This window comes from Sinocyclocheilus anshuiensis, unplaced genomic scaffold (genome assembly GCF_001515605.1).
Source record: "Sinocyclocheilus anshuiensis isolate Anshui unplaced genomic scaffold, SAMN03320099.WGS_v1.1 scaffold437, whole genome shotgun sequence".
Lineage (NCBI taxonomy): Eukaryota > Metazoa > Chordata > Actinopteri > Cypriniformes > Cyprinidae > Sinocyclocheilus > Sinocyclocheilus anshuiensis.
Window position 1 is genome coordinate 949,525 of NW_015539902.1, and position 14,210 is coordinate 963,734.

The window sequence follows — 14,210 nt, forward strand, 5'->3', positions numbered from 1 at the left end:
GCGCCAAATCAGGGACACTGTTATGACAGCATGAAAGGTTCAAGAAGATTTCTAATGCAATCTCCCCATCCCATAATAATACTTCAGACGCATTCACACATTCCAGCAATTCTGTTGCCATAGCAGTGCCGTCACCTGCTTCTCTGCTGTGTCTAAGATGGGGTGATGTGATTTTCCAGTTAAGCCAACTGCTGGATCTGCCTTCAATCCCAGAATTCCTCACACCTGCAGTGGATTAGCTGTCCAGAAAGACAGTGACGGCTCTCAGAGACTGAAAGAGTCTTCACTCCACAGCTCCTCTGTCTTCGGAGACAGAGCGTTGTTTATCTGTGGTTATGAGGCGTCTCCGGCAGAGCGATTTGTTTAAGTGGCAGCACTCTGTGAGAACAACAGTACCAAACAATTATATCTGTCACAGCATTACACATAATCTATCATTTATAGAGCAAAAGCAGAATGGGAAATTTTGACAGCCCTATACATTCTATAAGCAATTTAAATGTAATATAATACAATTATTTGATATAGTATTTATAGGGCTCTCAAAATGTCAATATTAATTATTAAAACACAAGACAAGACTAAAAGACAACTGAACTGCTCATTTATATCATTAAACTGTGGTCTTTAATAATAAAACACTCTTCATACAAAAGTATATGTACAGCGTCACAGCAATTTATGGAAACGCATTTCTTTGTATTCGTCTTAAATATAACATGTATCAACAGTCATTCAAGGAAAATCAACAATAGACAGGAAATCAAACAAGAGTTTCAGGCCAGGATGAAATGATGCAGAAGTCAACCATTACTAGTCCTTCCTGACAACACTGTGGTCTTTTCTTAAGACTGATTAATACATTCATGTGATTCTTATGGAACAGGACCTGACACTTGTGTATACCTGGAATAAAAGACACCAAACTATAAGTGCTGAATACTGCTTGGGGAAAAAAGCACATACAAGTGGCTTCTGAAAGTGGATGAATATTGTTATTAGATGACATTACATTAGAGAGCAGTGCCATAATGAAGAAAAAAAAAGAACTGCAGTGAATGCAGAGGAATGGCCATCCTGCTTCTCTTCAACAGCACATCATTTGCGTTTTGGTTTTTCTGATATCTGAATAACTGTACACAGTGGGAAAGTTCATTGGCATTAAAGGACCTTCAAGGAAAAAGTTCAATTTTTGGAATAAAGACCAAGCAACCCTGAAGATTTTGCTTAAACCTTCTCAAGCCTGTTGTTCACACTGGAAGTGACTGATATCGCACGTTTTCACATTTGTATAAAATTTCATTTTGTATACTGTAAGTTATTTTACAAGATCTTAGTGTATTTGTAGAATTCATTTGAATGTCAATGTAAATTCATTGCAATCAAATGATGATCAATTAAATGAAACTATTTTATTATACAAATGGGAAAAATAGAGCTGGAGTGGCTATACAGCACTCAAAAAGTTGAAAAAATTTGAGAACTGGGTGCAAAAATAGAATCGGGCCATCAACAATATGAAGTAATGAACCCTTCAAGTGTAGACAGCTTTGTTGCATATAATAGGAGCTATTGAGTTTTGTTACGTGGTGACGTGCCGCTCGCATCCAGTGTTGACACAGCATCAAACTGTGAAGCACAGCTGTCAGGGTTTATAATTCTGGGTGAATAAATCAGAGAGAATGCAAGTTCTCACAATGGTCAGGCTGGAAAAAAAAGGGGTTTGCACAATGTGTGCGCGCATGTATTTCATCTTCTGGAAGCAGGACTCGGGTGTGCAGCATGAGAAAGGGTGTCATTGGTACACGGACATTCCTCGCCCTTTCTGCCCACCCTGACCAACAGCCGTTCTTTTCCTGGCACAGAGCCTGGTATATCGGGCTTTGCTCTCAGGTTGGTACTGGCACACCAGAGCTCCCGCTGTAATACTGAGTGGCATTTAAAGGACTAGTTTCACCTAGAAATGAAAATTGTGTAATTTCTCATCATCATGTCGTTCCAAACCTGTTTGACTTTCTTTCTTCTGGAAGACAGAAGAAAAGTGGCATTTAAAAACGTGTCTGTTTTTTTGTTGTCCATACAATGAAAGTCAGGAAAAAAAAAAAAACATTAGCTAAAAAATATTAGCTTTTTTTTTTTTTTGTTATTTTATTTATAGATTTTTTAATGAAAAAAAAATCTGTTAGTTGTCTTAAGACACATCATTCACATAGTTGTTTTTATCAAACCCATTCAACATTAATAAATCATTTAAATAATAATTACTGTTTAACTATTACTGTTAATAACTGTATATATTATTATTATTTAAATATTTTTTATCAATTATACAAATTAAACTAATAAACAAAACTAATTTACAATAATAATACAATGGACATGTAAAATGTAAAAAAAAAATAGTATATAATAAAATTAATTATTATTATTATTTTACTTTACAGAACAGCAGTAAAATTATAAAGCTAATATTTATGGCTGTCATAATTTCTTTGCTTTCAAATATCAAATGAATCACACAAATGGTGATTTTCACTGAAAGTTGCATCCTCAAAACATCATCGGATGGATCCTTTTATTGTATGGACCAAACCAGTTCTTCTAAATAATATTTTTTCGTGTTCCACAGAAGAATGAAAGTCATACAACGACATGAGGATGAGTAAATAACAACACAATTTTAATTTTTAGGTGGAATATCCCATTAAGACTGCACATCCATACACTCAGAAAGACATCAACCAAACATTCTCTTTATTTCACTTTAAAGGATTATAGAAATGCTTCGAGAAGTGCAAATTGGTCAATATTCCAGATTTTTCCTAATAATATTAATAATTATTATAACAATATTAATTATAATATATTTCTTTATGTAATGTCTATACTTGTTGCAGTCAGGGTGAAATATTACGCAGGCTCAGCCTCATGTCACCGACCAATTTGGACACCAGTCACCCTCTGACCCGTTTCTCCAGGCCCACGTCCAATATCCCAGTCATTTTTCTGAGTTCTTCCGAGGCCGTCGGAAGCTTGACATGTTTTCTAGTGCATAGATGCGCCGTGAAACCTCTTCGATCCCAGCGGCGTCAAATTCTCCCAAAACCTGTTCGTCGCACTCGACCGCAACCGCGTGCTCCACGGGGATACACGGGTAATCGTCCAGTCTGCCGCCACCTCCCAATCCCAACCCTAATCCAAGTCCCAATCCCAGCCCTGTGGCTTCAGTGCCCATAATTTCCTCAGCCTGCTCCACAGAGCAGCAAAGTTCGGCTGCGCCCGCAACACCCAAACCTATACCCTCGTTGGGCACGGCCGAGCCGTTCATGGCTCCTGGGTGCTGAGGGACAGAGTCAGACGGTAATGTACTGGCTATGTCCGTAGGTATTTCCAGAGGCTTCTCCGTATGTGCCTCGGACACAGTCTCTCCATCCCCATGTGTATCCACAGTCTTACCTACTTCAGTGCTCACTATCTCTGTGGACGGCGCTGATGGGACTTCGGGAGTCATCATGGGATCAGGTTGAGTCATGGCCGTGTTGTAACTAGGCGGAGGGGTTTGGTATTTCTGTTTATCCGCATCTGAGCCAGTCCGCTTCCGGACATCCCGTTCAGGGGAGCTGGAGAGGGTCGGAAGGCCCACTTCGGATGCGGTGGAAACGTTGAGATGAGACTTTAGAGGGACAGGGATGGACATAGAAACATGGTGCCTGTCACTGAAAGAGAAAAACAAAAAAAATAGGCACATGGTTATGATTTTCAATCACCTCGCTTCAGAATCGGGAGAGCAAGAAGTCGAGGGATGGGAAAGAAATTCGAGAGTGTGAAGATGCTGATGTCAGTGGAGCTCTTTGTTGCTGATGGATCATCTCATAATTCATTTACACACAACGAGAGCCTGGGAGAGCTCAGCCAGAGTCTCTGATCCTCAACCTCACACACGCACTCAAACAAATACACTCGCACTCCCCTAAAACACACACAGCTGTTGGACTACATACATCATCTGAAATATGACGTCTAGAAAGTAAAACAATTGTATAGGATTCGTCATCCTTCAACCAGGAGCTTTCACGGAATGCTGAAACAAGCTGCAAACTTATAAAAGTATCACCATTCAAAAACAGTCAGGTTATCTTAGATTAAGAAAAAATACTCAATTGGAAGTCAAACTCAATTTAAAATATTCCTTAGATCCACTTAAAATTCAAAATTTTGAGAAGAAAGAAATTATTACTTTAATTTAGCTGGGATGCAATAAATATATCAAAATTGACAGTAAAGACTTAGAAATACTTATTAAATGCTGATCTTTTGAACTTCCAAAGATAAGAAATGTTTTATTAATCAGAAATGTTTCCTGAGCAAATCAGCATATCTGAATGATTTCTGAAGGATCATGTGACACTGAAAACTGGAGTAATGATGCGGAAAATTCAGTTTTGCAAAACAGGACTGAATTATATTTGAAAAAAGCACATATTTTAAATTGTAATAATATTTCACAATATTAATGTTTTTACTGACATTTTGAACAAATAAATGCAGGTAAGTATAAGTTTCTGTAAAAAAAATTTGTTTTATTAAAAATAAATTGTAATTTCACTTTTCACAGTATTTTTTTAATCCATGCACAATACGTTACTATTAACTCCTAACACTTACATAAAATGTACAGAATACTGTATTCCACAATGCAATGTATTTTACTTGACTTTCCATTTCCCTGTGAGAAATAAACTGGAATGAATGTAAGCCACAATTTTAAACATCTGTTTTTACTCGTTATTTGATTGGACTGCAAAAAGTCATGATATTTTTTCAGTAAAATTGGATTTAAAATGCTTTAAAAAAATGCTTTATTTCTGAGACGTGAAACTTGTAACATATTATAATGAGGTATTGTGTCAACAATATAGCATACTACTGTCTCAAATGTTTATGGTTGTGTGGTGTTAGTTTTTTTTTTTTTAAATAGTAAATGGTATACAGAGTACACAATATAAGCTATGGTCCATATGTTTTTGTGCCTTCAACACAGCAGTGACTATATCCACTCAAAGTCATACAGTATGTGTGGTAGAGAGATGCGGTTTAATTCCTGTGTGTCTGGACAGGCTGCATTGCTACATAGCAGCTTTAATGCTGTCCGACCGCAGTGATGAATTTCATTACCAAGAATAAGCAAAGAAACATGCTCCCAAATTCCTCATCAGTTCACTGAGAACAAACATCTAATGGTTGGCCATAGATTGGCGTGTACTGTATATTCGATTTCCCAAATGATTCTTCTTGTGCTCAGACCGTTCAGCACGTAATTAGATCCAGTTTTCAGATGTGAAATTGGGAGAGACGTTCCAAATGAAACGTTACTGTGAGCAAAACCATAGCATTTCAAAACAGCAGTCAGATGTATCTGCAAAGCATTAGGGTGGCGTTCAAAATCGCGTCATCTACGGTTGACTAATGACGACCTCTGATTGTAGAAATGAGTCCTTGTACTTCCATCTCTCAGACTAATATTCTTTATTGTACTGTATGATTACAGATAAAAAAAATAGTTATTTTAAAATGTGTTATCAACCCTAAAATAGTCTAAAGCCACATACACCAACTTATGCATGTGTTATGTAGATATGTAAAACATATGGGCTCCATCTAACCAAGTGTTTAGATGTCATACCCTTAGCAAGGAAAAATAAAGCATTTTTTGTTTGGAACAGGAGGCTATTTGTTACACTGTGCTTCCCCTTATAAATGAGTTCCTCTAAACATGTGTCAAACCGCAACCCTTAATCAAGAGCAAGGGGCCGGTGTGTGCTGGTAGATGGCGCAGGGCTCAAGCGCGCATGTGCGACGGAGTCGGGAGAGAAGAAGAGGGGGCTATTTGCGCTCAAGCATGCCAGACTGATCTCCCAGAACCGTCATAATATTTTTCATGCAGCACATTTTCTCTGTTGGACTTAAACTTGGCTTTTAATATGGGCCAATTAGGCTGTCCCCACCCCTCCCTCCAAGAGCACAGCATTGGCAGGGAGAGGGAACGTATCTCGGGACGTCCTGTGTGGGGATGGGTGGTGGTGGTCCGGGAGCGAACCGGAGGGGCTGCGGAAGAATAACGGCGGCAGAGGTGTGTATTCTTGTGAAACGGACTCTGGAACAAGAAACAGACTCAAACTACCCAGGAGGAATTCGGGAAACCACAAATTCTCCACGGTTGAGCAAAAAAGCAAAAATAAACGCAGGATTACGGTAAAGATAGTTTGAATAATGTTTGCTTAAGACCTTACACCACTTCTACGGACATGGATATACTTAAATATATTAACAGCCCTGAAAATATGTTTGCATAATGGCATACTAACAAATACATGCAGACATATATATTTATAATCATTAAATATAAAAACAAATATAAAACAATTAAATGAATTAAAAATTATAATGATAAAAATATTATATTATTATAGAATAATATAATTGTCAATTATTATTATACTTGGCAATTATGTAATTACAGTATAATAATACTATTTACAATTACTATAATTGACAATTAAGTACAATAATATAATTCTAAATATAATTGTCAATTATTTCCCTTGATATTGTAATCAAAATTAGTTAAATCAATAGCCTTGTGGGCAGCGCGCCAACATACTGCCCCATTGCACTACGGGCGTCCCGAGTTCAAATCCCGACTTGAGGACCTTTCCTGATCCCGCCCCCATCTCTCTCCCACTTCGCTTCCTGTCAGTTCTGATCTGTCCCGTCATAATAAAGGCAAAAAATGCCAAAAAAAAAAAAGAGTAATTTCAATTAATAGAATTAAAATTTTGCAAGTTACACCATTTATGCTGCAAGTTAGCTGAGCATGTGTTCCCTAGTTCGTTTGAGGATATGGCTAGGAAAATGAAATATGACAATTTCCATTGTAGTTTTTGGATCCAAGAAACTGAGAGAAGCATCTTTTTCAGATTATCGAAAGGCTGGCCTGCATTCGCAAAAACGCCTGTGTGCTAATTTACCTATTGACATAAAAATGCATTGTTTATGGGGATGACAAATTGTTTCCTGTATTGCCGTTCTGGATATGCACCAGTAATAATGCTTCAAAGCCTCAACACTGTTTACGTCCCACTGACAACCTTCATAAAAATGTACAATGATAGGAATGATCACACATGTGGGACTGTTTCCGGCACTTAAGGGCAAGTGGCAAATAAGGCCAAAGCCGTCACTGTAACCAGGGTTCTGTAATCGGAATGTTTTTTGGTGGGATGACTGCGTCAAGAATAAAGGAACATTGGAGGAATGTTGATGGAATTTTGGAGGAACGTTTCACCAGATGTGAGTACAAACACCTATCAGTATGTTATCCACAGAGACAGCTTCATCCCACTGTGCAAATCTATCCAGACAGTTCCAAGAGTTCCTCGCTCTGATTCAATGCATATAAAATATATATTTCAGCGTGTACTTTGTATATAATTCATGCTGCATTTGGGACACCTGTGTTTCTCTGTGTTTACAGGTTTTTAAGAAACCAACCAAGAATGGCTTACTTATAGTTGTCTTTGCACATTAAACTGGCATAAGAGAAGGTATTTTAACATCGAAAGGACCTTTATTTCTAAGTGTACCCAGGATTAAGGGATTACTATATGGGTGGACATCCAAAAACATTGTTTGTTATAAATCAGGTCTTCCTTCAAGCTATTTGACAGCCATTTATATACTGGATTAGCAAAAGCTTGTTATGAAGATGTATAATAAAATAGTTGCCTGATGAATCATGTTTTCAAAGAGATGGAAAAGAATTCACCTGAATCTTTCCAAATATGGTGCCAAGTTACAGAATTTACTGTAGATGGGTGAAGCTTGGGAATTTGTGCCAGCGCTATAGGCTAAACTTGGGGGGTGGGTTTAGATTTGAACTAAACCAATGAAAAAGGTTGAAATAAAAGATATAAAGATGAAGATTTATGGTTTGTTAGTGTTGCACTTTCACCAGGGTTCCAAGGGATTCTTTAGAACTTCCAACCCCACCCTAGAGTTTCTGTCCTGGGGTGTTAAGTCTCATCAGTCCCTTCACTTCCACGCCTTTACCTGCTTTTAAGAGCTCCACAGTGGGGATGCAGGACCTCTAAAACGCTGCCAGAGTCCTGTTCCATAAATAAGAAAATGTCTCGGTTTGAACTCGGCAAGACACATCATTAACACAGCGGCACCATGTCTTGCACCCCCTGTCTGCCTTTCACCATCTTCACTTTCTGTTTCTTCTTAGACTCCATCGACTGCTCTAAACTGTGACTTTTTCTCTCATCATTTTGCTCTTCTTCCACATTTGGCGTCTCAGACTGTTCCCGCTCCAACTGGACTGACGCGCAGAGGAAACCGCCAGAATGCATGAGAGTGATTATGGCTCCAGATGAAGGCAGCGAAGAATGAATCTAACTGCCAATCAGTGTTTGAATGGGAAAAAGCAACAGGATGGTGAAAGGCTCAGAGATGTGAGATAAGCAGAGTGAGTTTGTTCGACAGGACTCTGCCATGTTAACATTTTAATCACAACACCCACTGAAAGCTTAACAGATTTGAAATGTCTGTCATTTGCAAAGTTCTACATTTTTTTCCTCAAAGTCAGCGCACAAAACGCCAGCTCCACATATTCTGCATGGGCTTTGTAACAAACAAAACCAAGATTCTGAGGGACAGAAGTACAGTTCGGTCAATATGTTGTACTGCTGTTTTCTATCCAAGTTGTGTTTGGTATATTCTTGCTTTATTTTTCAGATTTCTAACCATTATGGCTTGGAAGGTAGTGTAAAAGAAAGCAAATCAGCACTGTTAACATTAGACATACCAAACTGTATGTCTACCAAAAGTGCATAATTTACTGTGTTTTAAATTCTATCTGCAAAATTTTGCTAAACAAGCTCTGGAATTGTAGGAACTTGTAGGAGTAATTGATGCATTTTGTTTTATTTTTATCATTTTTTAAAAATTATTATCATTAACTCAAAATGTTTTTCCTAGAGTCTCCTAGTTGGAGTCCAACTTCAAGTGGAGTTTAACTACATTCTTCCAAATATGAAGTTGGAAATTCCAACTTTCCGATTTGGAAGGCAGCATTAAGGTCCTAGTGAAACTGTCGTAGGCTAGTAAGAGCTGTGCGTGTAAACCTCACTCCCCTGATCTCAAGAGGCGCTAGCGACTGATCTCTAGCGACTGACGCTAGAGGCCGTGGCCGAATCGAATCCCGCTCGGAGCGAGGCGAAGTAGAACCGGTTACATTTGGTGCCGTGACCCGGATGGGAGTGAGGTTTAGAGGGGTGAGTGTAACTGTTGTAGGCTAGTAAGAGCTGTGTGTGTAAACCTCACTCCCCTGATCTCAAGAGGTGCTCTAGCGACTGACGCTAGAGGCCGTGGCATTTGGCCTCCTTGTTAGAGCGCCCGCCTCCCACGCCGGAGATTGTGGTTTCGAATCCCGCTCGGAGCGAGGCGAAGTAGTACCGGTTACACTAGACTTAAAGGGCCAGTAGGCTAAATGACTGACAACCAGATAGACAATTTGAACCTTGTTTTTTTCTCTCACAACCCAATTTACTTACAATCAAAATAAATATGCCAAAAATGGTTGGTTGTCTCTGTGATAACCAATAATGATGTAATGGAAATTATGACTTGGTGACTCAATTTGTGTATTCCTGAAACAATTCTAAAAAACCTGGAACCTGGTAGTTTTCCCATGAAAAAGGTTCTTTACTTTATCGTCCAGTCAGTAAATCGAGCTGAAACACATGCTGAGTCCAGCGGTCTGAGCCAACGGTTCTGCTAAACGATCAAACATTAATAACCCCTGTTCAGAAATTTGGTTGTAAGACATGCAAAACTCCTGAACACCCAAAGCAGATGGCGAAACTGTGTGTGTTCAGACTCTGTCAACTCTTAAAGCAAATTTGAACAGATCAAACCATTTCATTAAGCCAGTCTCAAAAACTCTGCCATCTCCCTTTCCTATATAAACATCCGTTGGGATTAAAGAAGAAGGGCAAAATAAATCTCTATATTTTCTCAACATGTCCTCCTCTGAATCTGCACAATGACAGCACAGGTTCCCATGGTACACCTGTCCAGTGTTCCCACTTCTTCATGTGCTTTCTCTGGTATTCCCGTCCCCTTCTTTTCCCCTCTAAGGAACTCCTGCAGCTGCCCTGATGCAGATTTTTATGCGCCGATAATTCACATCACTGGCCCCTGCCCTGGAAACATTATCTAAACTGAGAGGGGAGGGAGTGTAGGAGAGGAAGTGAATGCAAGAGTAATAAAAGCAGTCTGCAACAAATGGAAAATAGAAGAATACATTTACTCTATATTTCACATTTCAGCTCTGGATCCAGAGAGTTGCTTCCTGCGTTGGAGAATGAGTCTAGACCTCCTGTTTGAGTCAACGCTAGCAGACTCCCACTCTTTATAACGTAACTTGACTCTAGGAGGGTCTCAGCGTGCTGTAAGTTATCGTTTACAGCTGTGGGGCTGTATGAGGAATATGTCGAAAGGAATGTTCTGCAGTTTTGTGTTTGTGTATATGGTCCCTCTCTCCCCGGGGGAGGCGGAAACTACTCTTTCACGGTTCTAAGCGTACCGTCGAGTCAACACGACCGCCCTCCGGGTCCGTTTAGCCATGCAGCGCAACCGCCGGTTTGCCGGACTTCCACTTCCTCCTCTACTTCCTGCCACTCTGTACGGTTCAAGAGGTCAAAAGGTCACACTTTCATCTGTTCCATCTTAAGCATTTCCACAATCCATTAAACATTACTGGAGGGACGCTGAAGAGTTTTACTTACCCTGGCCTCCTTCCTTTCAAAACACATATTATTAAATTAACATTCAGATAGATGGTTTGCCTATCGCTGAACCAAGAAACAGCTGGAGAGATCAAAAGCTGGCTTTCTTTAACTATGTTTTTGAGTGCCATGGGATACAACTGGGAATTTTAACCATCACTTGATGTAAAAATGCTCATTTTGTTGCTTTCAAAAGTTGGCTAGATTCCTACAGTGCTTTATCATAGTGCACATCAACAGACACTAGATTTAGAAAGCGACTGTTTATAAATCTGTTAGTCTCTATAAATATAATTATAAAAAGTAAATATGACAATGCATATAGATATTGTAATATCTGTACATTTTATGAGGAAAAATAATCTTAAAATATGAAAAGGAACTGTGAAAATGAATATAAATTAAACCAAGAATTCTGTATAAAACAAAACAAAACAAAAAATACATCCTTTATTCATTCTGGTTCCTAGATATGGCTCGGGTCCCTATTTCAGTGTAAGTTTATGAGATTTTTTTTCTCCCCATTTTATCATCCACCACATAAAACAATAAGTCTGATCACAACTGACCTATCAGAATGCCCCGCTCCCCTTAATAATAATAATAATAATAAACTTTATTTTATAAAGCGCCTTTAAAAGCAGCTTCTCAAAGCGCTGAACACAATATAATAAATACAATAAAAAACTATACAAAATCAACAAGCAAATGCAAGTTTAAAAAAATGTCTTGAGTTGAACTTTAAAAACATCATAATTCTGAACTTCCCTAAGTTCAAGAGGCAGAGAATTCCAAAGGACAGGAGCATAGAAAGAGAAAGCCTTATCACCCATAGATCTTAGACGTGTTTGAGGAACAACCAACAAGTTTGACTGAGAGGAACGCAATCTACGACTAGGAGTGTACGGATGTAACAATTCTATAAGGTAATGTGGTGCAAGACCATGAAATGCTTTAAAAGTAAGCATCATAATTTTGAAATCCACTCTAAACCTGACCGGGAGCCAGTGCAAAGATTCTAACACTGGAGTAATATGATTGCCAATCCTAGACATATGTTACTAGTCACAAAATCCTGGCGGCTGAGTTTTGTACATATTGCAACTTATTAAGTGTAGATTTAGAAGCTCCAGCTAAAAGAGCATTACAATATTCTAACCGTGAGACGACAAAGGAATTTATCAGCATTTCCGCGACTGTAAAATTTAACATAGGGCGCAATCCTGCGATATTTCTGAGGTGGAAAAAAGAGGTTTTAACAGTGCTCTGGACAAAAGAATCAAAAGACAGATTTGCATCAAAAATAACTCCAAGGTTCCTCGCTCGATTCTGGATTTCCAAAACAGAACAGTCAAGAGTCAGGGACAGACAACCAGCTTTAGAAATTTGATAACGGGAACCAATGAGCATATCTTCAGTTTTACCACCGTTCAAACACAAGAAATTATTATCCATCCACATTTTAATCTCAGTAATAGTCAGACAAATAAGCAACGTCAAGACGCTCATGAGGTTTTGAATGTATATAAATCTGCGTATCGTTATGTGTATATAAATGTTAAAAAGTAAAGGACCTAAAACTGACCCCTGAGGGACACCAGTTGAGACAGAGCTAATCTCGGACCTATAACAACCCATAGAAACAGTACTGTGAAATTTACGAAAACCCGACTGAAGAGGTTCAAAAAGATTATTAACTGTGAGATGATTACACAAATGTGAGGCAACAATACGCTCAAGTAATTTTGCCAAAAACGGGAGATTTGAAATTGGACGAAAGTTATTGAAGTCGTCCAGTCACAATATTTAGTTACTGTTGCTCACTCGGACAAACAAATGGAGCTGCTTACTGTCTTACAATGACATCTGTCATTGAAAACCTTCTTCCGAGGTGTTTCTGATAAATTTGGGATGTAGATGGGCCTTCAAGTGGGACTTAAATATGCCATGGAGGGACATATAAAAGTTATTAATTATTAAAATAAGTGTAAAAATACAGATCACAATGCAAACGGGAGAATTATGTTACGGTCGTCACGATCGCAATGACAACATCCCGGATCAACACCGTTCATATACCGTAGAGTGAGATTAAATTAATTTCCATTTAACCAGATTAATATGGAGAGGCACTCTAATATAGACCTTCGTTTATGTGTTTTTGACTTTCACTGTACGGTACATGACGTGAGAACAGTTTTACTATACAGAACTATTTAGGTTTGTACGTTAGCATGGACTCACTAACTTTAACGCTAATGTTAGCTAGTTTTAGCCAGAGATACCTCACTGAAGCACAAGATGACATTAACGTTCTGCTTGAGCAGATGAAAAGTGTAACTTAATGAGAGTATGAACATTTTCGTCTTCATTGTGATTGGGGTTGAATGCTTAGGGACATTTTGCTCTGTTTTGGTTGGATTTAGGAAATGGAATAAAATAAATTACATTGCCTATCCTCTCAGGATACCTGGAATTAGTGTTACAAGTACCCTAGGCACATTGTTTTTCCATTTTTGTAGCATAAACACCATTAAACCGATGCGAGCTTCGGATCTTCCAATGTTTCTCTATGGCACTGAAACCTAAAGATGTCCGAGTTCCGCTCCCCATGCAACTGATACTCGACTGCCATTGGCTAATCTGCGTTGAGGGGAGGGGCTTACCGATAGGTCAATTTGAGGTATCATTCATGTCCATACCTTAGCAAACATCAATAATAATGATCAACTCACCAGCGTACAAGTAGCCCATGCTCTAGGAAGTTTTTCAGGTTGGGTAAAGTCTGACGCAGATCTGGGGTGGAGAGCCCATGCTGGTACCTCAACTGTAGAAAGAAAAACAAAGAGGAAATGTATTTGTTATAAACATCATCACCTGTCTGAACGATGAGTATACGATCACTATACGGCATCACCTGGGCATCTTGCCATCAGCTAGTGCAGCAGTTTAATTCATTACCCCACAGGTGCGCGCACACACACACACAAAAGGTTTTCCATCTGCAGATGTTAAATTATTTAGTCTGCTTGCTGCAGAACCACTGACAGGAGACATTTACCAGCTCATGGTTCCCTTAAGTTTCAAATTAATATTTAATAAAGATGGGAACATGTCAAAAACTGGATTTTTAAAGAGTGAAAGCAGTCCTAAAAGAGACATTCACAGACTGCCCAGAACCAGAGACTGTCATGACATTATGAAGGACAAGAAAAGTGATCAACTAAAATAATATAAAATAAATAGTTATTATAAAAAATAATATAATATATAATATAATATAATATAATATAATAAATAGTCAACATTTGAAGTGGATCAAAAAAGTTCATCAAAGTTGTCCTAACACAAGAATACATT

The 14,210-nt window shown here is 38.5% G+C and overlaps 1 protein-coding gene across 1 annotated transcript in view; it reads right to left on the reverse strand.

The window, feature by feature from the left end:
* Window positions 1-2,484: 2,484 nt before the first annotated feature.
* LOC107686127 (UV radiation resistance-associated gene protein-like) overlaps window positions 2,485-14,210 on the reverse strand; it is a 128,673-nt gene continuing 116,947 nt past the window's right edge. The window contains exons 14-15 of the mRNA XM_016482985.1: window positions 13,586-13,677; window positions 2,485-3,716 (exon numbers count right to left, since the gene is read on the reverse strand). Coding sequence (XP_016338471.1) covers window positions 2,999-3,716; window positions 13,586-13,677 — 810 coding nt within the window. The 3' untranslated portion in view covers window positions 2,485-2,998. The remainder of the gene's footprint in view (window positions 3,717-13,585; window positions 13,678-14,210) is intronic.